Genomic DNA, 26,352 nt, shown 5'->3' with positions numbered 1-26,352 from the left:
TGTTTGAATTTTACATCTTAGATTTCATTCAGTAATTTTGTATAACATCTGTCAAAATTATATTTTTTCTGGACAGTGTGAAGAAGTTACATATTTTAATAAAAGTACTGTATATAAATTGAGTGACATGAAAAAGTACCTAGAGCACACAGTTAACTCATTTCGCACCATTATTTTTTCCAGTTTTTAATTGTAACCATTTTTTTAATGCATTAAAAATTATTTCCAACAAATGGCAAATATTTAAGAAGATCAAGAGATGGATCTATACTATTCTATGCAAAGCAGAAATCCACTGGGACTCATTGAAGTTCTTTCTAGATGTCTTTTCTTGTAGCAGGAACAGTGTCTGAGACAAAGAATTACAAAACTACACATGTTTTGGATTTTCCATCTTCACCACCACCTCCACCACCTCCAGCAGCACCTTCTGTTAAAAAACAAGGAAGGAAAGTAAAATGAGTGTTTTCTGTTCATTTTAGCTGCTCTAATTCCTTATTATGGAATGCTGCTTTTATTTTATGCATATTATGTGTGTTAGGCTGTCTGAAATTTCACTGCTTGTCTGGGATAGTGGAATAAGAAACAATGACATGTTATATATACATATGTGTATATAGTGTAGGAGTTGATACCAACATTTCTCAAGGGACCAAACACACACTGAACCACTCTTACTGGAAAGTTTCAGTATTTAAATATATGACTCTGTCCCACACATACAAAACTGAGGTATGCAAGCCATGCAAAAGAAATAAATTCTTGAATCAATATAATCTGTGAATCTAATTTTGAAGCAGATTATACAAAAACTTTAATTTGACCTAATTGCATAAACCTTTTTCCAACCCTGCATGAATCCCTTTGTAATTACTAATTAAGAGAGAGAGACACTTCTCATGTTTTTAATTAGAGCTACTGATTCTGTTACTCTCTCTCAAATGATGCCACAGATGTTCATTGGTCATTGTTAAGATTCTTTCAATGTAATAAATTGCATTTCCAGATTCACTTAAGGTAAGATACCAATATTAGAATTAAAACTTACATTTGAAAGCTGTGGATCACCATGTTACTAGGTCATTTTCGACCCTTTCCACCTGCATTGAAACATGTCACATGATCAGTGTCCTACCCTCTGTAATTTGTGGATATAATCAACACTATGTTACTAAATATGTATTTGTTTTTTCTCAGTTTAGTACTGTATTTTTCTTTATTTCAGTTCTGAACTTTCCACTGTAGTGGTTCAGCAAACATATTTTGTGTTTACTGAATGGCTAAGAATAGCCAGGTCAGTGTGTTCTAAAGAAACCGCCGTGGTTCAGCATGTATCAAATCTTTACTTGTATGAACTGACTTAACAAACTCATATATTTGCATGGCCTTGATTTGACAGAGTCAGATCTGTTCTTCACAAATGTCCATGGCCTCATTCCAGTGTATGCTTTTAAAGGATGCAGAATAATTCCCTTTTGTTTTGTGTTGCCATTTATGATATGCAAAGGCCAGATCCTTAGCTTCTGCAAATCAGTCTGTCCATGCTTGCTGTGTAAGATTTCCTATTTTCCTATAAGGGAAATATTTCTTAATTCAATGACTTAAGTGATTCCAAAATGCCAATGACGTAGGATGGTCATACCATCCAAGTGAGAGTAGAAATACCTGACTCTTCCTAAATTGATTATTTAATTTCTATTTAAGAAGCTTATGTTTAGGAGCATTGGATCTGAGTTTGGTAACATTTTTTTGTAATATTCTTTGCTAAGAAAGCAAATGTATAAGGAGGTTTGCTGAAAAAGCAAAGTTGTATAAGGAGGTCCCAGGTTTGGTTTTGTTTTGTTTTGCTGGTATTTCTGTAAAGTTCAGATGGTTATGTTCCAGTGCAAGGAAAAAGTACTTTTTTCATACTGACAATCAGCTAGTTCTCAGCAACAAATGAATCTTAAATAAAATTATATGATTTCCAGAAAATGAAAGTGTCATTGAAAATAAATTTGGGAGCAATTAGGAGGGTGGAATTTCTGGGAAAATATGTATAAGTAGTATCACAGTGTGAGCAAGCCAAAATATTTGACTCATTCTATTAAACTCTTTCAAAAATGTGCTTTGATTAAATCATGTAACTTACAGTACTTCTTAAACCACTTTACCACAACTATTTGATTTTTTTAACATTTCTTTTTATTGTAACCTAGTATCAGTTTTGTAGGAGATAATAAGTAGTTCACAGACTAACAATAACTTGATGGGTAGCTTTAAATAGCTTCTTTTGTGTGAAATGTGAAGAATACTCACCTATTTCCCACTGATACTGATTAACAAATAAATTATTTGGTACTGCTTTATTTTTTAAAGATGTGTGAAACACAGAATAAACTACCTTTTCTTCTTAAACTAGCTGACCATATATGACCATTTTAATCACACATGGGTATTTTTCATCTTTGAACCTTTTCAGTCATCTCAATCGATTGGCAAAGCTGTAGACCTGCTGTGCCACATGCAATACAAAGAATAAAAGTACTTATTACTTCACTCTTATACTTGAGTGACAGGTTTCAAGTTTCTATAAAAATCAGATTCTCTTCTAGGTTATGCTGTGCAGAACCATGCTTCCAGTTTTAGGACTTGGTCTGTCTTTGGAAGATTAATGTAAAATTTGTTATATGAGAGACTGTATTTCAGCCAAGAAACTGGTGCTAGGAAACTAGAGCCAAAAGCTTTATCTTAAACTTGGAAGAGAAGTGGAGATTGGCACTGTTCTTTTATGTTCTGAATGCATACTCTCTGTTCCCTGATGTTTTTCATTTTCAGCTGGAAACAAAGCACCTGAATACATTTGGGGCTGATGCCACATAGAATTTTGATACATCTCTCGTATTTCAGATAAACAAGTGTTTAATCACATTCAATTTTAAGTCTTTAGATAGAAGAAATGTTACATTCCCTTCACTTTTCTGATGGTCATGTTATATAATTCTTCAGTTCAGAAAATGAGGCCTATGTACTGGATTTGTATACTCTTTGAAGATTACTTCTCTTTCAAGTGAAGATAAACTAATTTAGCTAATTCAGAACAAAGTTTCATATTGCACAACTGCACTGCATGTGTGAATTTGAGAGAGAGAGAGAGAGAGTATGTTGACTGCTGTAAAAATATATGTAAATGAAAACCTAAGAAGTTACTTAACCTTTTTGGGCAGCTGCTTCTTCTTCCTTTTTCTTTTGTTCCTCAATGGCTTTCATCTTCTCTTCATATTCATCAGCTCGTGTTTTCCATTCAACCCTGTTGTTTTGAAGACCATCAAACATAGGTGTAATTTCCTTGTGAAACCTTGAGAATTCCTGTACAAGCAATTGAAATTAGTGAATTAGAAATTTGTAAGCACTGATGAATTTTTGAAGTCTGAAATTGTGGAAATATTGCTGAGAAAGCATTTCATTTTTCTATTACATCTAATTCCAAGGCATATTGTTGAAAATACTGTGTTGGGATGATAATGTCCTATTGTGTACATCTGTTAGGAAAATATTGGAATTTATATGCTGCAAATTTTAATATCTTCCCTAATCCCACATATGATAGCCTGACTCATATAATACAACTATGATACATGATACTTTATTGTGATTATCACTATCAGGATACAATTAAAAGATCTGTTATCCTATAACATACTCTAAGCAGATGAGGATATTTCTGAAGATGTTAAAGAATCACATGACATTTTTGCCTGACATTTTTGGATAATATGAAAAACTAGACAGAGATTAAGCATGTGGACATTTCAGTGCCTTACAGAAGAAACAGCATAGCTACATGCTCCAAATACTGCGTATTCCTGTTCCCTTGGCTGTGCCATTAACTGTTTTCTATAATCATCCCAGTTGCTTGCTTATATTAAATGGGCCTGGGAAGAATCAAGCTGGACTTTGTAACTCAGTCTTTCAAAGCAATAACAAAACCTCAGCACCCTGAAGTTTCACTGGGATCTTCCTCTTTTATGAATTTACTTCACGTCTCTTGAATTTACTTTGTGGGAACAATTCTTTGATGTAACAAAATGCTGAAAAATTATAGTGGTTGTGATAGTTGTTCACCCTGTGACCAAGAGTACTGCTACTGTCTAGAATTTTTTTGCTGCAACATCTTGTCACCAATTGTGCCATCAGAACTGCTGGAAGAGAAAAACAAAACCAGTTATTCTTACCTTGTACACGAATGTACACACAAAGTCTATGAAACCAACTTGGAGCTTAGGCAGTTCGTCTCCTTTGTTTCTGTCCATCATGGGCTAAAACAGAAGAGCAGGAATTTAGAATATGTAGCTTTTGGGTATAGTGATCTCATGAGCATCATGGTTCAGTATTCAATGTTTTAATAACAGTTTTAATTTAATAACAGTTTAATAACAGTTTTAATAACAGTTAACACAGTTAAATTACTTAGTACTTACAATAGGTTGTTGCTGTAGCACAGTTCGTTCCAGGTCACCTTGCTCCCAGAATTCATTTGCAACCATGAGGGCAACCTGAATAGGAACAATTCAGTTGATTGTCAGCAGAAAGTAGTACATTTAAATAAATTAAACAAGGCTTTCCAGAAACCGTGAAAAAACCTACAGGCACTGTCTGCGGTACTTAAGGCTTTTCCTAGCAGATTATCACTAGCAATATTTTGATGCATGCTGAGTAAATAACAGATTATCGCCAACAGCAAGGCAATTTTAGCAACATAAGAGTCTTTTAATACCTGTAACATGTATAACTTAGAAGAGTAAGTATTTGCAGTTGCATTTTGATTATGCTTTGTTAAAACATATTCCTGTTAGGGTATGTGATGAGCTTCAGCAGGATGGTGAATAAATACTGGAGCACTTGCTGTACTTATGTACCACTCTGAATTTTAGTGTGAAATTTATCACAGAATTTTAGTGTGTTTAAGCTGCTTTGCAATGGTGCCAAGATCTACAGAATATACACAATTCAAACCATACTGTTGTTAAATCTGTGCCTTAAAAGTAGCTGGAAAGTAGCAAAAGTTGTCTAGCAAAGAAATAATTGAGTGATATTTAAGGGTAGCTAGAACAGCTGCCAGAATCAGCAGTGCCAGTTTTAGTGGAAGGACAAGTAGAGAAGGGTTGACAACTGTAGAGTGATGGAGACATTACTGACCACCTACACTCACAGTGACAGAAAGGTAGAGGTTCTTTTCTGGAAACAACAGGTAGTTAAATATGTATCAAGTAATAATAAGTTATTGTTTTTAATTGATCATGTACCAAATAGGCAATAACACAGAGAGTAAATGCAGTATTGTCTACTTCAAAAGTGCCTACCTTACTCTGCACTTCCCAGGGCTTGGTTATTGCAGACAGGTCACATCCAGTCATCATCATAGCCCTTTGAAAACAAAAACCAAAGCAAGAGTATAGTTTTTGATGTCAGGAGGATGGTACCACACTCTTTTCAGTGCTACCCGACAACAGGGCGAGGAGCAATGGCAATAAACTAAAGCACAAGAATGTCCACCTCCACATGGGGAAGAACAAATATCCATCAAGGGTAGAAGAGCACTGGAACAGGCTAGCCAGGAATGTTGTAGAGTCTGTCTGCAGACATTCAAAACCCGCCTGGACCAGGTCCTGTGTAACCTGCTGTAGGTCACCCTGCCTTGGGGGAGGGGTTGGACAGGATGATCTCCAGCGGTCCCTACCAATCCTAACTATCCAGTGCTAGGATGATTATAAAAAATAAAAGGTCTAGATTTTAAGGAATTTAAGATGACTAATGAATTAATATTTTGCACATTTTAAGAAGATTATAGGCATCAGTTTCTAAATGAAAGTCATCATTATACTCCTCATTGGATAATAACACTAAGTTCAAATTTGCATGTTTAGGTGCACAGATTCTTTTAAATCTAGTCCTAGATAATCAATTGAATAAAGAGTAAAATAATAACCACCTACATGATGACTTCTTTTTTCGTTGGGTCAATAGATATATACTTAATTGCCTGCTCTTCTGTTTCCATTTTTTCAATTGCATCCACAATCTTTTGAAACATAGTTCTTTTCCTGTTAAAACAAACCAATAAAGCATATATTACTGAATGTGAGTTCCTGTGTTAAAAATAAAATATAAAATCATATTTGTGGTATTTATGCTTTTCCCAAGTACCCTCTTAGTCATAGTAGTACCAAAGTAATACTCTCCTGCTGTTGAATGCAAATTTTTTAGGTAACCTAGACACTTCTTTTAGCTACATACCACCGACATGTGAAGTAATATGTCAGAGTTCCTGACAAAGAAACAAATAACCAATTTCCTAGCTCTTCAGATTAAACTCTTTGGGGTGACATTCTCATTTTTTAGCATTACATGTTCGTTACTTCCTGTAACATACTGAATTGGGAACAGTGAAGCAAATACTAATAGATCCTCTACCACTCCCTCCCATCAAAAATACTAAGAATTGCTAAGACCTGACTGAAAAGAACTTTCAAAAACAAGCCTGTCTTGCTATTGCTTTATAAATTTTCTATTTTATGTTTAAAATGAATGAAATAATGAAATTACTGTTCTCTAAATCTTAATAACTGCTATTAAACAATTTCCTGGATTTTCACCTGTCTTCTTTACCTGTCTTAAATTGTCCCAGTCAAAAAACAAAAGTCTCCACGTATCTTTAAGGAAGACACCCATTATTAAAGAACATTAATTCACTAACTTAGCAGCAAAATTAATAGTTTGATTTTTGGAGTCTTTGGCATACTTAGCACTAGGATCAGTGGATGTCTGCCGTTTTTTGTTTTAATTTTCAGCATGCTCTTATTTACTCTGAGTATCTGTTGTATGGTATGTTAAATATCACACAGGCACACAAACTTATGATTAGGTTACTGAATCCACACTTCTGGAATACAGTGCTTGCTGTAACTAAAAGTATATTCGAATGACCTACTAAATGTATTGCCTGTTAAGTATTATATACATTAATTTATTCTCTAATTTGAAAGCTTATCATCAAACTAAGAATGTCTTGGTTTTTGCAAGAATTAGACTCAATGGCAATGTTAAATAGAGCTCTGTTCTCTTCATATAAACATCTTTGTATGCTGCATATAAACAACTAAAAATTACAGTTATACATTCAATAGGATTGAATTTTTTTCAATAGGAAGTTATACAGAATTTAGTACTTACTTGAAATACAAAGCCAAGTCAGTTGCTATTATTGCAACTTCAAATAAGTGTAGAACGGTTTCATACTGGCGCTTATTTAGGTTCTGGAAGATGTTTAAACTCTGCAAGGTGGAAAGTTTAGGATTTCAATTCCTTTTATAACACTGTCTTTGGTTTGTACTATACAGATTGTCTCACAGAATAGGTAACAAAATTGGTCAACTACAGTCTTTAAATGAAAATAATGATAAATATTAAAAATTCACATTCCATTAACCTAATTTTCCTGACTTTTTAAACCTTCCCAGTTCCCCTTTTCTTCCTGTTAAACTGGGTTGGCACAATTGCCTGTAGTAGTGTATGGGACCTACCATAGTATGTGAAATGTCCTTTTCCCCAGGTAAAGGGAATGTGACCATCATACAGCATTTTCCTAAGTGTCTTGGCTTTATTTCCTTCTTTAGCAGAGATACAAGGCTTGTGTGAGCCAGGGCACAGTGATGCTGCTGGTGAGAGCCCCCAGAGGTCCTGCCAGCTGCTCTGCCCAAGAGGAATCAGTCCCTGGCGTCTCACATATGAAAAAGTACGTCGCCATCAATAAAGGGAAGGGTGTTTGTTTATTTGCTTGCTTGCTTGTTTGCTTGTTTGTTTTCACATCATAAATCTTCTGAGGTTGTTATTAACATATTGCTACTGCTTAGCATAAAGATGTATTCTGTGGCCTCATGAGGTCAGGCAACAGCATCACCACAGGGATTAGAAGCAGAAAATGAGGATGAAATGGGTACCTGCCCTGCTGCTGCAAACAAGGGATGGAAGGGGTGCATATGTGCATGCCCTGCTGTTAAATCATCCTGCAAAATACATGGTAGAGAGTTTAAGTAATCTCCTTTGCTGTAGCTGGGCCAGAGGCTGCCACTGAGGGCAGGGGAGGTGGGTGCCAATGGAGGAGCAGGGCCCCCAGGGGCAGGGTGAGGCGGGATGGCCCTGAGGGACAGTGGAGGAGCAGGGCCATGAGGGACAGGGCCATGAGGGACAGGGCCATGAGGGACAGGGTGAGGCGGGATGGCCCTGAGGGACAGTGGAGGAGCAGGGCCATGAGAGACAGGGCCGTGAGGGACAGGGCCATGAGGGACAGGGCCATGAGGGACAGGGCCATGAGGGACAGGGTGTGGCGGGATGGCCCTGAGGGACAGTGGAGGAGCAGGGCCATGAGAGACAGGGCCATGAGGGACAGGGCCATGAGGGACAGGGTGAGGCGGGATGGCCCTGAGGGACAGTGGAGGAGCAGGGCCATGAGCCCGGGGATGCGGTGGAAGCGTCACCCCGCTGCTGGGAAGGGCAGCTGGAAGGGCAAGGGAAGGGGAGCTGGGCATGGCTGCCCAATGCAGGATCATCGGTACCGGAGCTGCAGCACATCCTGCCCTACCCGGCCCGGGTAACCAGGTACGGTGTGGGGCCTGAGGGCAAGGGGGCCCTCCATGAACATCTCCTTTTGTTCCTTAGCTGCCAGAGCCTGCAGCTGAATTCAGACCTCATAAACCCGGCACGGCCGTTTCATGACAAGATTTTATATTTTATATATATATATATATATATCTACATGTAGATTGATATAGTACTTTCTGCTTTGGTTTCAATATCAGCTGTTTTGTGCAAACAAAAAAAACCGGACGAGTGTGAGCAAGACCCATAGTTTTTCTGTCTGAGGTGAATCTGTTCCAGACAGAATCACTGTGTTTCTCTAAAAGTGGAAAATACATAAGAATTTTTCTTAAACTTCTGAATTTTAGCATTTCTTATGGGGACCAAGAGAAATGGATGTGACCCTGTGAAATTTGGAACATTGTAACTTAATTGAATCTTCAGTGTTAATTGGTGTGAGCAGAAGGTCCATGACACACCTCATCTTGCAGCAGGGTTTTACTGTACTCTAGGTGATGCCTTTCTAAAATTGAAGAGCCATGAAGTTTTGCCAGGGGAGCAGCTGACCTGTGGAAAAAGAAGCAATTCTTTAGCGTATAATATATATATATAATTTGAAGACAACAGTTTTTATTCAGATTTCATATTACTGGTATGTTAGTGTAATCTGTATATATTAGCTGTTGGTATGATGCAGAGAGAAAAACCCAACTTGCTTCCCTTCATTTTTGTGACTGTGTCGTGATGCAGCTTGGAGAGCACTGGGTGTTCAATGCCCACTATAGTAAAAATCATTGTTAGATACCTCAAAACTCAAAAACTTTATTATGCAAAATATGCCTTCATTTTGTCTTGCGTGTTCAGTTTTGCTGTTTGTTTGATCTATGCTACTTTTATGCACCTTAATCCATCTTTTAGTGTTTATTCTGTGGCATGGCTTTTGAACTCTTTTAAGTCTGTAATGACTGGGCTGTGCCCTGGGATTCTAGTTAACTGTAACTTAAATCTAAAGTAACAATATAATGGAGTTTAATTTCTCTAATGCCCTTGGGCTACTTCACTCCCCCAAAATTGCCATTTTATGGACAGCAAAAGTCCTGACAGCTCAGGTTTGTTCAGTTTTACCACAGGTCTTAAAGCATTCCCCTGACATTGTACTAAACTTCAAGAAGAGGAAATTCTGCATCAGATTATGGTTGTGAGATGAAGGGAGAAGCATCCTACCTACATGGGCTCCAGGTAGTTCTACATGTTTGAAAGTGTATTTTCCTCTTTTTTTCCTTTGGTTTATAGCTCTGTTTCCCAGATAACTCAAGGTGGATTGCTACGTGGCACCTGTATTTTCTGATGTGATTAGGACTGTTGTGGTAAAGAGTGATGAGTTCTATAAATAGCTTTACTGCGTATGATCTTATGTAGAGGGCTTTCATCTAGGGAAGACCACAGTGGGAAGATTTAAACCCCACCCTCTACAATCCCCGTTAAACTTGTTTAGAGAGGCAGTCCAGTGGATAAGAACCAGCATCTGTCATTCTTTTTCCTACGTCACCTGGAGAATCCCTGGGCATAATCAGAAAATCCCTTTACGTCACTCCTCTAGCATGCAGTCTGAAAAGGCTGAAATGTGAGGAGTGGATTCAGGGTCTGAGGGATCAATCACTCTGGAGATACGGTTGGTGTAAAGTAGCCAGAAAATTATAATCTTTTAGTACACATGGCATTCTGAGAAATGTGTTCTCTAGCACATGGAAACAAACCCTCACAGATCACATAAAAGACTAAATGGTAGGATGTTCACTCCTCAGGAGAAGAGTGGATCTCACCATGATATGTAATGTTTTAATACAAAGGAAAATTTAAACGAATTAATATTTTTTCATAATAAACAAGGTAAAAATTACAAATCCTTTAAAATATTTTCTCAGAACATATTACAGCATGAATTGCAAAGCTTTAACCTTATCACGTGTAACTTCTGGGTCTGTGCACCCAGGGTAAAACTCAAACTTGTTGACTCAGACATTCGTATAATGTAAGACTACACCTCAGGAAAGGACCTATATCAGGAAACTGAGTGTGGGGAGGAACAAATGAACTAGTCAAATTAGACTGTGGAAAACAGAGAAAAAGTTCTTTCTCCCTCTAAACTGGCCCTTGTCTATGTCACATCTTGAATCTCTCTCCAGAAAAGTGCCCTGTCTTGGAAAAGTAATCCAGTTACGGATTTTAATTTACTTTACTAATTCTTTGTGTCCTTGTGCATATGAGGCTCTGTCTGCTACAATCCAAGCATTGCTAGAGTTTTAAAAAGCTAGAGTCTTAAAAATGGACAGCAGCTTCAGGAGATCCTTCTAAGATTCTGCCTTTGCATTTTGTCTTTGTGTTTCAGCTGCCTGAAGTGCTCTGGGGCACTACAGAATACTTCTGTATCCTACAGAATACTACAGATACTACAGAAATCTTCTGTAGCATAGTTATTTTTTCATGCCAGGTGAGTATGGAATATATACCTTATATTTTTGCAAGTTTTGACTTTGTTTGTTTGTTTTCCACTGAAACTAGTACATTTCCATATATTTGATCTCTTTTACTTACTTCATTTGATACAAGTTATTGGTCCCTCTGTGATCAATGTCATGGCAGAAAGCAGCAGCAACCATGGCAAAGGCTTCTAAATCGGTATAGTATTTCTTTATTTTGCCCGTCTGTGAAAGAAAACAGGTAACTCTGAGCATGTGTTTTCCTGAACTTTCCATCTGGAGTTGAAAGAATACTAATTAATGAATTTGGGGTTAGTATTAGCAACATTACCATCAGTAGAGTAAACATTGTTTGTCCCACATTGAATCCATGTCTCCAGTTATGGTAAGTGATATCCCGATAACCCTTCCTGACTGTGTACATCCATCTTGTAAGGACCTGTTGGGAACAAAAGTGAGTCAGACAGCTCTTAATTGAAACAGAACAAAGGAATTCTCATTAAATAACTAGAATATGCTATGAAATTACTTAATTCTGCAAATTCTGTGAAAACAAATGTTTTTCATTGAATTAAACATGGAAACAGCAGTTTTTTCTTACATAGATGCATGTGGATTTAATTCTTTACCTAGCCTGCACAATTCAGGATTAATTTTATGTTTTTATGACAAATATGTGTTTCATTGAGAATGGAAGATTGTTAACCATACCACTAATATTTTAGTATTGCCTACTTCTAGATTAAAGTATGTAAAACCAGCTATTTTTTCTTCTATTTAAAAATAAAAATAAACAAGAAAAATTAACCATACCTCAGCTGGGACTTTGAATTTTTCAACAACGTTTATCTCAAAGAACAGTCGTATTCCACAGGTTATCAGGCCATGCTCTGTAACAGGGAAGTCACTGAAGCGGAATTCATACAGTTCTAAATCTTTTGGATCGGGTAATTCTTCTTTCTGTTAGGAAATATCAAAAACAAGGGGTTTTCTGTCAAGGGGTTTTCTTTTTTTTATTTTCTTCAGTGGTAATATTGCTCAAGGACAGTATGCTTACTATGTCTTCAAAGGTCTCAGGTGTCAATATGAACTAGTTTGTATTAAATTATGAAATACAATCATGATACTGCTGGCTTTCTTCTCAAAATTAATGGATAAAAGCCTTGGGAAATTCCTACTCTCAATTCCAACACAATGTGTTGTGATCATCTCAACACTTCCTTAGTTTAGAAATCTTGGTCCATGGAAATTCTGTTCCCTGGTATAAAATCCCATGATCCTTCCACTTTTAACCTGATCTCAAGGCTGCATTCATCTTTTTCTCAACCAAATTAAATTCCCTGTTTTGTATATATGATACAGATTCACATTGAATAGCCTAACTGGTAATAGTGCTGTAAGTGAACTGTTCTCTGACATTCTTCATCTCTCTCAAATCCTCAGGAGAGCAGCATTATATTTTAAAGAATGTGTTCCATTCCAAACAGGAATTCTTCAAGGAAGTCTGATGCAACACAAAAAATAGCTTATATTATCACAATGACTCCCTTCCTCCTCAGTAGTCTATAAATGATCTTCACTTTATGGAGAAAGAAAAAGACAAGTGAATGTAGGCATATATGTCAACAAATAAGGCTGATCATCCCTTTCCTTCTCCCTGGGTTTTTCCTTTATATCTACACAGGTCTGAGATCAAGGACAGAGAAACCTAGACCAGTGCTGTTTTAAGACCCATTACTTGGTGAATCATCAGATCTAGAAACACCTGCTTTATCCAATTAGTTATCTGGGATTCCAGGTCTTATAATAGGATAAAGCACTTGCATTGGAACTTGGGAGTGCAGAAGATATTAGACCTTTGAATTTGTAACTCCACAATGTTGAAAGAACAAATTGCTTTTTGTAGATTTTAAAATTCATACCAGTATTATGTTTTCAAATTTGGAGCCTGTATCAGAATAATCAGATTTTGTTCTACCTGTGGAGAAATTTTATAATGTCTATTATTTTTTTAAGATTTTCATGCTGCTAAATTAAATTTTCTTTAAAAGGCATGTGAAGCTACACACTGTCTGTTGATTTTTTTTACCTCACTACTTGCAAGCTGTGAGAGCATCTGTTGTGTGGAAGCCAGTAAAACATTTACACCAATGCATTCCAGCATGCACATACACATAACTAAAATGAGTTTCATGAGATTTTTTTTTCCCCTATGGCTATGTGTACAGCAAATGTGATGTAATAAGAGGAAATATGTGAAGTGGCTGGTACTGGAAGTCAATAGATTTGTGTATATTTTGACCTTTATTCTTCAACCTATCTCTGTTTTGATCCATTAACAGTGGAAGTCCATTCAGTGTTTTCATTCAGAGTATGTTTTCACTCTGAATTTGAGGTTTTTTCAGATAAAGTAGGCAGTTCATGTGCTCCAGGACTGAAGTGCACTAAAGGGCAAAAATAGCTTTCTTCCAAAGACACTGCCTTTCTAGATTGAAATACTAAGGCAGCCAGAGGACTGCACTACAAACTCATTTTTGTTTTCATAGCAGCAGAATAGTAAAGCAGAGAACTCATTAGGTCAAATCTGTTTTGTCACTGTGGAGTCATAGGTCACTGTCTTTAGACTTCTCTGCCTACGGAAGTGCAGGAAAAGTAATCTGAAAGTAAGTTTGTTCCACTGGACACTCCTACCTACATTCTCTTACCAAGAATGAAAGTGGCCTCACCACAACATCCCTTCTTTTTTTCTTTTTTTTTTAAATAAATTAAATTCAGTTATAGTTACAGCATTTCCCCTATGAATATTCTAAGAACTTTAACACTTCAAATGTAAATTAATATTAAAATGTCTATGTAACTCTGACTGTCTGTGTGTCTTGATGTACATTTGGGACAGAATGCTTCCCCGTAGGTAGCAGTGGGGTCTGCACAAAGAAAGAGAGAAGAGGTTGAGGATGTGTTACTAAATCAACTCTGTCTAGCCTGTGGAACTGCTAATATTGATTGTATTAATCAGGATTTCACCATACACAACCTTTCCTATTATGAGGACTCATTACTGTCTGATAGAAATATACCATCAGACTTTTCAGTTTAATGACTTACCAAAATCCTGATGAGATCCTTTTGCTCACATTCATCTAAACTTTTTGCATTTAATTTCTCCTTGTATTTCTAAAACCAAAAAAGAGTAAGAAAATTCAGGTTTTGTGTAGTAAGTTTCCCACTTTAATTTTTTGGCTGTGGACAGAAACTTACCAGAATAGATTCAACTTCAGCAGGTGTGGCCTTTGTCTGGTACATAAGCATTTCCTGAGCAATGTCTTTCCTGTTTTCAAGTTTGTTCATTTTGTCGTAAGTGTCAGTATTTAAAACAGACCACCCAAGGAACTGTGTGAGAGTCTGCAACAAAGTGAAGTAAAGCAGAGATGATGCCATGACCACAGGATGAACCTGGGAATTTGAACTTAGTTTTCTTAAAGTCCCATTTCTGTTAGTGCCCTTTGAAAAGCAAGCTGCTACTCTGCTTGTTAGAGGCCTTTATCTTCCTTCAGCCAGTTCTGTTAGCACTCACAGCTTCTAATGACGTTTGGCTCAGCTTAGTAACTAAGTAATTAATATTCCCACTTTATATACAGGACTTTGAGGCTTATGAAGCTTAAGTCAGGTAGGTGGACTTGGGTACACTGTGTAGCATCTTATCTTGCCTGAGTGCATGCGATTATGAATGCTCTGTGAACTCCCATGATCACAGGCTTGGCATCCATTGGCAAGCAGCACACCATACCTGCTTATCCACTGCTACTTAGGAGATGCTGACCATCATTAAGAAGTCAAAGGATTAAAAGTAAAATTATAAGCAACTTTTGTTCATCACTGGAATGTAAACCATCACTCAAAAATTTTTAGTTTTATAAAGGGAGATAAAATCTCAGATTCTGAAGAAACTGCATTGTTAAGAAGATAGACATTTGGCTAAATGCTAATATGGCCTAATTTGAAAAAAAATAGGCATATAAAAATTACTTTTTACTGTAGTATTTTTTTTAACATCACATCGTTCCTCAAACTCTCTAATCCTATTAAGCTTACTTCAATGATCTGTTCATCATACTCGTCAAAAGGTTTTCCATCTTTCCTGTTGTAAAATGTTGCAACTCCCACAATTTCTTCTTTTTTGTTGACAATAGGCAATGACAAGACGTTTTTGATAACCCATCCAGATTCATCCACTGGTCCTTTCTGCAGGAAAACCAAAAACCAGGAAATGTGTATTTCTCTGAAAGTAATAATACAGCTATGGACATAAGCAATGTAACAAAAATATTTTGTTTGTATATCACAATCAAATGAGAAATTATTTATACAATCAACTGTATAACCAATTAGTGACAAGCACTAGAATATTTTTCTACAGTATTTATAATTATTAGCATTACTGAATTTACCTGAAATGTGAAGTATTCATCTGCTGGTGCATTCATCATGTTACAAATCTGCAGTATGAAGAAAATGACACATTAAATGGAATATAATGTGCATCAACACTTGGTCTAATATTTTTTAAAGGAATATTTATTTTCTAAGCTAACAATAGTAAGGATCCTAGCTAGCTACAGAAACTAAAACTGTTCCTCTTAAATTAGATGTGGTTATTCTAACAGACATAATTTTGGAATGTTTGTAGCAAAGTCCTTCAGTGTCTTACACTGCAAAAGCATAATGGTTAAGAAAATCACTTATAATTTAAAATGGCATGGGGGTTTCTAGAAAGAAATAATTGAGTACTAAGGGCTCTCTTAAAAATACCTCAGGTTTACTCACAACTGTCACGCATCCTGACTTTGAATTACGTATGTCTATGCAAGAATCTATAGGAAATTAAGAAAAATTTAAAGCCTTGCATGTGATGATTTTCTTACTTTGACATTTTTGGTGACATTTAGCACACCTGGAAAGTGACATCAGACACACACATTATTCTTCTGATATCACCACAATCTGAGGGAAATTATCCTGCTGTTTTCACCATTTGTGCTGAGGCCTTGTCTCCACCCAAAATACTAATTCAAATTATTACACTGGGAACCAAAGGCACTGGAAATATTTTTGTAGAAGATTTTGGCTATGGGGAGGTTTGGGGTTTTTTTTGTTCAATCAGAACAACTGCATGATTTAAAATGCTAGTTTTTAGTTTTACTATGAACTTACAAGACCATTTTCAGCAACATATGTTGGCAATCCACTGACAAGACACCAGTGATCTGCTGGAGGTGACCTTTTGAGAGACAATGAAATTAATTTATTTCTACAAGGTAGACATGCTATTCTATCCCAGCAATAAGTGATTTCCACATTCACAAGCTGCCAAGGAATACTCACGGAATAACTTTGATTTCTTCTTGTCCATGTAACAAATAGTCAATAATCTTGTAAAAGTTGACTTCCTAAATAAAAATATAAAACCATCTAGGTGACTTGTACAACTTCAATGTCAAACTTAAGATTCGCAAAAAGAAAAATTAATATTCTCACTCGTCCATCAGGTGTCTTGGGGCCTTTGTAAGGCTCTGCCTCCCCCAGCCGGATTGGCCACTCGTCATAGAACTCCTGAGAAAATGATACACAGGAAAAAAGGAAAAAACAAATCAGTTCTGTGTTCTTAGCTAATATCACATCTGTGAATTACAATTTGCTTAGACTTCACCTTAGGAGTTTCTAGCAAATAGGAAAAATAGTTGTTACCTTCTCTTTAGTCATGTCCAGCAGACCAACAGAGTATCTTTCACAATTCAAATACATTCGAATAGTATACAGTGCTTTATGAAACTGTCGTTCTATATCTGTTAGCTCTTCAAATACTTTGTTGGCAGACCACAGAAGCATCTATTTACAACAAAAGAGAAAGAGGATAATGTTCAAAACAGTAAGAAAACATAAACATAGGAATCCTAGGCATTCCAGAATTAAATTATAAGGTGCATCACTGTTAACAAATTAAAAAGGAATAAATAGATTATATCCTTACTTCAATAAGATTACAAGAATTTAAAATAGTGGGAATTACAATTGCTTCAGAGAAAAATGAAGAATTTTTATTTGAAATTGCTTCTATACCTGGCTTCTTCGTGATTCAATATTGTGGAGATATGATGTATGCTGATTTCTTACCACCAAAGATATAAAGTTGAGGTATTTTTTAAATACCTAAAAATGAAAAAGATCAAAAATAAGACAGAAGTATTAAATTAAGATATAGAGTCACTCAAACTACTTGTTGAACTAAAAGCCATGTTATTGTGTGACATTTTACCTCTTCATCCTCTTTTGAGAACTCAGGGGCATTTAATTTGTTGAGTGCCATCACAACAGCAAGCACCTCTTTACCCTGTGTAATTGCAGTTGCCAACATATTGACTGTTTTATAGCCAGTTTTTTTGTCCATAAAGTCAGAAAAATGGTTGTTCTGAAAGAAAAGTGAAAAAAATCACAAGTTAAATGCACAACAATTACCATGCCAAGAGCAAATGATCATTTCATTTGATATCTGATGTTTGCAATGCTATGAGCACTGTTTCACAGTGCAGTAGATTTATACTTGAAAAAAAAGCCCTCACTATCATTACTTAACTCAATCTTTTAGAATTATATGTGCAAGCTAAACTGAGGCATTGGTTATGAAGATAGCTTCTGAATCCAAATTCTGTGCACATCTTTATTATAATGCTGAGGAATTAAAAATGTGCAAAATTTAGAGTAAGTGAAGTAATAATATGACCTTGTGACTGCCTGTGAACTTAATATATATGGCTTGCATTTTAGAGAATTATTTAATAGGTATGTTAATATTTTTATTAATTAATTATTTCATTAAATAAAATTCATTATGCATTTCCCTCATACAGTATTTAAAAGTACCTCCTGTCTTGTATAAAAATATGTATGGCAGAGGAGCATCCCCAGCAAGTATTCATCTGGCTGACCTGTTTCTTATTAGGCTGACACACTCCCATCCCTGTTACTCCCAGCTCTACAGATTCTTTTGGTGAAAGGAAAGGATATATGTAGAGGATATAGTACCAGAGCTGCTTTTATTGAGTGTATGATCCTGTGGGAATAAGGCCATGTGACTAATGAATGAGCCACAACTCACTACTTCATATTTACATTTTCATCCTTAAAACCAAATGCTGAGGAGGGTTTAGCAAAAGCTATTATTTTATTTTTTGCATGTAAAAATACAGAGAAGCTAGTTCATGCTTTGTGGAGAACTGTTTTATTTCCTCATCTCCAAGTAATTCTTTGTGTTTTCTTTGAATGCTTTAGTGTTCTCTTTAATTTAATAAAAAAGGGATTTAAACAATTTCAGGAGAATCTGTTTGTCAAGGGTTGATATGTTATGTTGTTAGGAAAATACATCTGAATGAGGTGAGTCAGGAGTTGGAGGTTTGAAATCTGTTCATATGTGAGTACTGAGAAATGCCATGGTTCTACTAAGCAGCTAAAATAGCCAGACTGTCTCCCTGGAGCCTTTTCCACCCCCTCACATTTCACTGATAACATGTCAGTACTCAAACTTCTTCAGAGATGAGCACTCAACCCACTTACACTGCATGTCTATCCCCAGAGCTGGCAAACATTGCTGCTATTCATTACTGCATCAGCTTGGGCACCTGATCTGCGTGGTGCATCCCTAGGTATTTTGTTTGCTGATAGGCTGGAGAATGTTGCAGGACGCCACATAATGCAACTTCAGCTTTCATAGATTATACATAAAGCTACTTAAACAAACCCCAAACAAATAAGCATTTTCTAGGTTATAAAATCAAGCATGACAATGCTTGGAAATGCCAGAACTAAAATTGTTTGTCTATTATTTAGATTTTTCCTCTTCATTTCCTTTTGCCCTTCTTCCCTCTAGCAATTGTTTCTAATGTATGTTGAATTTATAGCATACAACTCTAACAGAAAGACTGAATTTTATTATATCATTAAAGTATTAGACTTTGGGCTTTTCCCTTGTTTTTCATAGTATTTAGGCAGTCCGTCTTTAATGTTTCCATTTTATATTTCCTTCTAGGGCTGCATTTCAGTTAAACAAATTAAATGTCTGGAAGTCACTCTTAAATATTGTATTTATGCTCTGGGCTCTCTTACAGAGAATTGACTCCCTTAAGGACAGCTTATGTCATCCCCATAAATCTCATTCATTGTATCAGGCTCTATTTAGGTACCTCGAAAGTGTAGCCACTTTTGAATATATTGTTCACCTGAAAAGGGGATGCTTTCTTTGTTTCCAGCAAACTCCCTAAGTTGTTATTTTCTGTTTTTCTCAGAGAAAGGTATAGGAGTATCGCACTTAACAGATATCCAGAGGAAATGCCAGGCAATCTGTCTCTTTTGTGTAAGAATCAAATATTGTCCTGCAGCTTGCTAAAGAAGTATGTTATTACGTGGGAATACTCGGTTTTCTGTGGGATGTATTATCTACTGACACAATCATTCTGGACTTGGGTGTGGTTTTGAGCTTCAGGTTTTGCGCTTCTGACTGTTTTAGCCATTGAAAACCCAGTAAATTAGACTTTTAACTTGACCCTGTTTTGCAATCCCTCTGTCACTAAGAGCATTTAGCATCCCTGGAGAGGCCCAGGTTCCTGGGTTTGGGGAACTGTATTCTGCTGTGAAGGAATAAATAACATTTATTCCTTCATTTCAGACACTCCTGGATTTCTGAACACATAAAGAGGATCTGAAGACACCAAATGAGCTGAATCAGCAGGATTCAGCTGCTGTGTCTTACTTTTTTTAGTAACTCCTTAATAAAGGTACAAGCAGTGGTGACCAGAAGTGTTTGGAAAAAGCACTTTGGTCATGCAATTTTTGCAAAGGATAGAAACATTTTAATACAACTCTCTGTTAATAAACAGAAGGTTCAGTAATCTCAAGCCATCCTATGCCTAGATAGTGTGAAGTAGAAAGATAAAAATACCTTTTAATGCATTGGCAGCATTCCCACAGCACATACAAAGACCCATGTCTCACATGATTTGCATATACAAGCAAAACATGCCTTGATTTAGGCTTTTCATTGCTGGATATTTTATATGTAATTTCTAGGAGTTTTGAAGCCTTTATTTCTGACAGTTTTAAAAATATTTTCTCTTGGCAACATAAGCTTTTTCTTTTTACTCAAGAAAATCACTTTTCACAATATCTAAGAAATCATGTTGATAAACAAATCACCAAGAAATGTGGTCTGCAGTACCAGAGCCAGAAGAACATCTTGGTGCTTCCATGAATACATGAATGTGGACACTTAGTCTACTTGAGCCTGATCTTATGAATCAAACTATATTTTAGAGCAATGTTTTGAACTTTCACCTCTCAGTTAAATCACAAAATATGCTTTAAAATGGAAGTTACAGAAAACAAGTCTGCTGCTAGCTCCCTAACTGCAGTACATTTGCAGACGTTTCCTACTAGCTCTATTTAATGCTGAGACACCAAGCCATTTGCTGTACAATGATCCATTCTTTAAACAGGCCCTAAGATGTGCAACATCTGCTGGATTTGCAGGGAGCCAGCACCAGCACCTAGCTAGCACGAGCAGCTAGCATAGCCCTTTTGATGGAGGAATGTTTCCTAATATCCAATCTGAACCTCTCCTGGCACAACTTGAGGCCATTCCCTGTTATCCTAACATTTGTTAGTTGGGAGAAGTGGCTGACCCCCACCTTGAAGGGATTTGTACACACTGATACGGCCCCTCTGAGCCTGCTTTTCTCCAGGCTTAACACCCCCAGCTCTTTCAGCCACTCCTCATAAGACCTGAGTTCCAGATCCTCCTTCAGCTTTGTCACCCTGCTCTGGAGGTGCTCCAGCACTTCAATGTGTTTCATGTAGTGAGGGGCCCACAGCTGGACCCAGGATTCGATGTGTAGCCTCACTAGTGCTTGGTACAAGGCAGCAATCTCTGCCCTGCTCCTGCTGGCCACACTGTTTCTGATCCAAGCCAGGATGCCCTTGGCCTTCTTGACCACCTGGGCACTGCTAGCTCATGTTCAGCTGCTGTTGATCAGCATCCCCAGGTCCCATTCTGCCAGGCAGCTTTCCAGCCACTCCTCCGTGCAGTGCTGCCTGCGGGTGAAGTCACCCAACACATCAAGGGATAAGACTTAATCCTGCAGGTGAGCTGATAGGGCCAAGACAGCTGATGCCTGTTTTCCTTTCCCCCTTGTAAAGCACAGAGGAAGAAGGGGTTACTGTGAGCCCTTGCAGTTAAGACTGTTTAGCTCCTGTTGGGTGGAAGGAAGGTTCTGTGTTGGATAGATGAGCTCAGACTGCGCGTATTTCTTTGCGCTATCTCCACATGTTTCTGGTTTTCTTTCTGGTAGTTTTACAGTATTTTCTTCCTGATATTTTGTTCTTCCACTGGTTGTCTTCCATTGGCTCAAATATCTCAAAATTTTAACCACTTGATAGGTGGTATCAATGTGCTACAATGCTTCATCTCTTAGTTCTACTTAGCCTAATTTCAACTCAAAAATGTTTTTGTTTCATAATGATATAATTGTGTATGAATAGAAAATAAAAAGCACATACTGTCATCTACCTGGCCCTTTCTTAGGCCACACTCCAAAAATTACATATTTTCAGAGATGTAAATTTAATTTTAAGACATAGCTTACTAGCATTACAGAACAAATTTACTTTGTTATTGTCAACGTGACTAGAGTTCTAAAATTGAATCAAGGAGAAATTAATATATATTTAATAGCATTTGGGTGTTGAACTTTTCAATTGTGTCAATGAAATACCTGCTTGTTATTTGCCATATGTATTGACTATTTTTCAGTTTCTTGAAAATGGATTTGTATTATTTTTTTTTTTTCATGTGAAACAAGAAAATTAGATAAAAGGGAGCTTTTAATTTTAATTTTTGATGTACATTTTTTCTTCAGTTTTGGAAACTTCCCTCTTGGAATAGTAAATAAAGAATTGGTTAGGTTTTCTTCTGGAAGGAACAATTAATATAAATTTGTTCCTGTGTTAAAATATTTTCTGGTAAATTGACTGAATCTTGCCATTATAGAAGATTGAAACGTGTTTCCATTTTACCAGTTAGTATTTGTTGAGTATGAGTCTCTGAAAATCTGGGGTTTATTATCAAGATGAGATGAAATGGAAGAGTAGACATTAACATTTACAGTGCATATTTTTCCCATGCAAAAACTACCTCAGACAGCCTGGAGTCTGGGGACCAGAACATCTACATTAATCTGAAACTCCTGTCAGTTTAGAGAGGCCTGGAATTAAAGTCTCTCCCACTCTTGGGTTGAAGTGTGGAGCTGCTGCTCTGAAGCTAGATCAGCTTACAAAGGGATGATACCAATGCTTGCAAGTTGAAGATGTGTTTAAGTTGATTTGTATCATAGGTTTCCAGTGGTTAAATTAGGTGCCGCAAGGATCACTCTTCTGGCTGCTTAATCTGAATTGGAATCTCCCATGGTGTTGTTTCTTCGCTGGGGGTGAAGAAACCCCTCTAAAAATGAGGGGTTTCAGTAATTACCAGTAATGCTGGTAATTTCAGCATCAAAATATTTCAGCCCCTTTATAGGTCTAATCCAAAAGCCGTCACTTCTTTTGAAGCATTTTTGCACCATTTTTATAATTTTATACTCAACTAAGACAATGTTATTTCTTGAGTTTCCAGTCCTTCATTAAATCCTTCAAATACCTTTGAATTGAAAGGAACAGTGCAATAATTTAAATAGGTAATTGATTAAAGCAAATACATAAGGTCTTTACTATTGGTTCTTACAAGCCAAGAATGTGAGATTTTGATTCCCCAAAAAATACATACTTCTTGTAGAACTATTTTTTAGTTCTTAGTTTCATATGGAAATACTACCTTGGAGAAAAATGTAAGGTAATTGTACTCTCCTTTATAATGTTGTCTGTGTTATCAGTTAGTGTTAAAAGAATATTAATGGAAATACGCAATTTTTTGTTGCCTAGTATTTACTTTGTAATATTTGAGGCACATGCTCTGCTAGACCCTGTGAATAATGTGAGACAAATTATTAGGGTAATGGTCCTGTCTGGCCTCCTGTTTCTCACAACAATTAAATCCTGGATTAAACACTATTAGCTCTCACAGTCAACAGGTCCATAATCTTGTGGGGAGAAGACTGACTACTAAGTTAATTATTGAAGGTCTGTATCTTTTCCTCCGCTTTTCTTTTCTGGAGCATTAGTCAGGATGAGGAGCTTCCTCACGTTTATTGGTACCTTTCCAGTTAGAAGAAGGAGATAATCCCTAAAGAACTGGTTACCAGGCACTAAAAGTGGAGTCTTTTATTTTTTTCAATTATTTATTGCTGTTGTGATCTTTTATTGCATTTACTTTTGTTATAAAGGGGTAATGATTGAAATGTGAAAATGTCACACCATGAGTTTGTTGATGTTGTCATGTACTTAAGACTTAAAAAACACTATACGGTTTGCATATGGACTGTGTCAACAGTAAAAAGTGGCTAGACATAACATTTTTAAGGTACTATAGCCAACTATATGTAATCATTGTGCATTTTGTATTCTGACAAGGCAGTAGGGGCAAAATTCTTCTCTGGCTTAACTCTTCCTGTCATTTTTTGTTCAGAATTTGGGTAGCAGACAATCTCATTTGACTTAAGTGTGTATGTAGTGAACTGAAAAATAATTGTCCTTTCTAAAATGTCATAAAGATTTCAGTGGCTGCGTATTTCTGCTGCCATGGAGTAATTGTAGCTTTAAACATTACTGACTCAAGCTGCAGTTCTGGGTTTGGGTGGAGATAAAGATTCTGGTGACATAATTCTGGGAGCTCTGCTTGTGTGAGGTGTGTGAACTTGGACATTGACTTTCAGTGCACAAAGAATGAAAATGCTGACAGTTCTGCGATCTTCAGGGTTGTTCATATCAAACCTTGGTCCCAGAGAAGTCTCTGGGAGTTGTGCAATTATCTAATAAACTGTCAATATTCTGATGATATTTAGTTACCAAATTTAGATTAATGGGAACATAGTTGAATTGCATTTTTAAATGTGTGCCTAATGGCATAGACCTCAGTAATCCTAAGAGAGTAAATGGGTGCCTAAGTAAAGATTACCTTATAATGATTGAATAGTAAGAGATACTTATCTGACATAAATTAATTTGTGAGCACAAAACACCTAGCAGGATCAGATGGACAGAAAAATTATCTTCCTTTAGCATACATAAATAATATTTGTTACAAAATTTTGAACAAATCCTACTGCAAACACAGAAATATTTAGTTAGTCTTGCTCCAGGCACCTCTCACATAATGATATTAAGAAGCAGAGCAGTGTCTGATAGGAGGCACATCTTTCTTGATCCTCCTGATCTTTTCTCATGTAATCAGTCTTATGAACTTGGACAGATTATCCTCCAATCTTCCCACGTGGTGGTAAGAGGCAGTAAATCAGACACTTCTTGTCAGAACAGCAGCCATTGAAGAAAGGATATTAGTGGTCAGTTGAAAACGAACTCATTGTTTTTTCAAATCAGTCAGTCTTCTGTTTCCCACTGTGATTCCTGCTTATATCTGGGGCAGTTTACTGTATATTGGAATGTTATTTGCATATATATAAATATTCATTTGTTTCTGAGCTTTAAAAGCAGTCCTTTATAACTTTTAGCATGATAAAATATATTATTTTTTGTTTACCTCCTGCAAAACATAGTTAATTGCAGTATGTAAATATTTTGATTATTTATGTGGAGTTCAGGACACTGTAGTGATTTCTATCTCTAAAATATTCTGGAATTTTAAATTGACTGTATAAGAAATATTGAGAATCCAGACTGTTATCTTGATAATTATCTTAGCACCAGTTGATTATGTTCAGATTTTTGACATAGGACTAAAAAGAAATGAAGATGCTAGCATTTGATGATACAAGGTTAGTTATTTTTAAAGAAATCTTAAAATTCAAAACATGTTTAAATTTCCCCATGTATTTCAGAGCAGTTTCTAATGCAGACATCTTGTGTGTTTCACTGTTGTTAGGCCTCTCATCATTTTAATTACCATTTGTAAAAAATAATAATAGTAAAGATTTAAATAAAATTAATAAATAATATAATAAATAAACTGTTATCAGCACCGTAAAGAAGGTGATTCAGCACAGATTCAACAGGGACTTCAAAAATGTCAGAACAGCTCTGACTTAATAATTTTCTTCTATAGATAGTATTGAACAAAAACCCTGGATCCAGACATACTCATAATCAAACACTGACATGAAGCTGTACATGTATGTTGACATCATCCTCCTCTGTCCTCATTCACTTACTAATAGGGATATATCTTCATTACAAAAGCTGCAAATTAAATGATTTAGAGATGCATGTATGGCAGCATGGAATAATAACAGAGAACCCTTGCAAGCCCATACTGGAAAACAGAATACAAACCTGCCTTGTTCATCAGAAACTCAGGTATTTGATAGTCTCTATTAATTGAATATTTTTCCTCCATTATTATAGTCATTGGCATTACAACTACTACAAGGACACTGAAAACACATAACTAGGCTACATGATGTGGTTCTATTGGATTTTATGCCATCTCTACTGATGCTTTTCTCACGTTGGTCTAGATTTCTGTCTCTGAGATTTTTGTGAAGAGCAACTATTTTATCTCAAGCCCGGGGCAGGAAGCTGAGTGAGCAAATGCACAGAACACCATTCCTCAAGAGAAGTCACTTACCTTTGTCACATCAGGTATATTAAAAAACTTCTTGGTGTGAGCAACCCATCCCACTATCCCGATGTCCAGAGGAAAAACAGTCTCATTTTCTGGTTTCACCAAATTCTGCTCATATTTGGAAGTTGGAGTGATATCAAGAATCTTGGAGGCTACCTCTGGAATACCATTCCGGGAACGACAAATGAACAGACTACACCGATCAGCTGCCAGCAGCTGTGCCAGCCTCTGCAGGGTCTTGTGCACTATCTTTTCCATAACACATGCCTCATCCTGAATTTCTGTTATCAACTCAAAAATTATGTTACACTCCTCCAGACGGGACATGTCTTTGAAGCTGACTCCTTCCTTCACATCTCCAGGGTTCACGTTAAAGATACTTCCCACCACTTCTGGTCTCATTTTTCGGTCGAAATACTCCTTGGCAAACTGGGGATTGTTCTCCAAGTATTTTTCAACGGCATCTTTATTTACCTCACCCAT

At 36.5% G+C, this 26,352-nt stretch overlaps 1 protein-coding gene across 2 annotated transcripts; it reads right to left on the bottom strand.

The window, feature by feature from the left end:
- Positions 1-362: 362 nt before the first annotated feature.
- Positions 363-26,352, bottom strand: PDE6C (phosphodiesterase 6C). Of its 2 annotated transcripts, none has more exons than XM_062496400.1 (22): positions 25,873-26,352; positions 17,410-17,562; positions 17,214-17,303; positions 16,842-16,982; positions 16,632-16,706; positions 16,479-16,543; positions 16,308-16,374; positions 15,545-15,592; positions 15,189-15,338; positions 14,355-14,498; positions 14,202-14,270; positions 11,910-12,056; positions 11,428-11,535; positions 11,212-11,321; positions 9,096-9,183; positions 7,213-7,313; positions 5,976-6,083; positions 5,343-5,406; positions 4,461-4,535; positions 4,215-4,298; positions 3,195-3,348; positions 363-430 (listed from the first exon to the last, which is right to left on the bottom strand). In XM_062496400.1, the coding sequence occupies exons 1-22, from the start codon at positions 26,350-26,352 to the stop codon at positions 363-365; spliced, it is 2,589 nt and encodes an 862-aa protein (XP_062352384.1). The 2 variants fall into 2 exon arrangements, with proteins under 2 accessions (XP_062352384.1, XP_062352385.1); XM_062496401.1 differs by having other exon boundaries at positions 363-406.

This window comes from Cinclus cinclus, chromosome 7, assembly GCF_963662255.1.
Source record: "Cinclus cinclus chromosome 7, bCinCin1.1, whole genome shotgun sequence".
In the NCBI taxonomy this organism is placed as follows: domain Eukaryota; kingdom Metazoa; phylum Chordata; class Aves; order Passeriformes; family Cinclidae; genus Cinclus; species Cinclus cinclus.
The sequence above is the reverse complement of the archived record's forward strand: the minus strand, read 5'-3'. Positions and strand labels throughout refer to the sequence as shown.

Coding starts and splice junctions, on each gene's coding strand:
- PDE6C (XM_062496400.1), bottom strand. CDS start 26,352: ATGGGTGAGGTAAATAAAGATGCCGTTGAAAAATACTTGGAGAACAAT. Junction 15,339..15,544: donor ATGAATACTTCACATTTCAG/GTAAATTCAGTA, acceptor GTTTTCCTGCAG/AAAGGACCAGTGGATGAATC. Junction 431..3,194: donor AGAAGCAGCTGCCCAAAAAG/GTTAAGTAACTT, acceptor GTTTTTTAACAG/AAGGTGCTGCTGGAGGTGGT.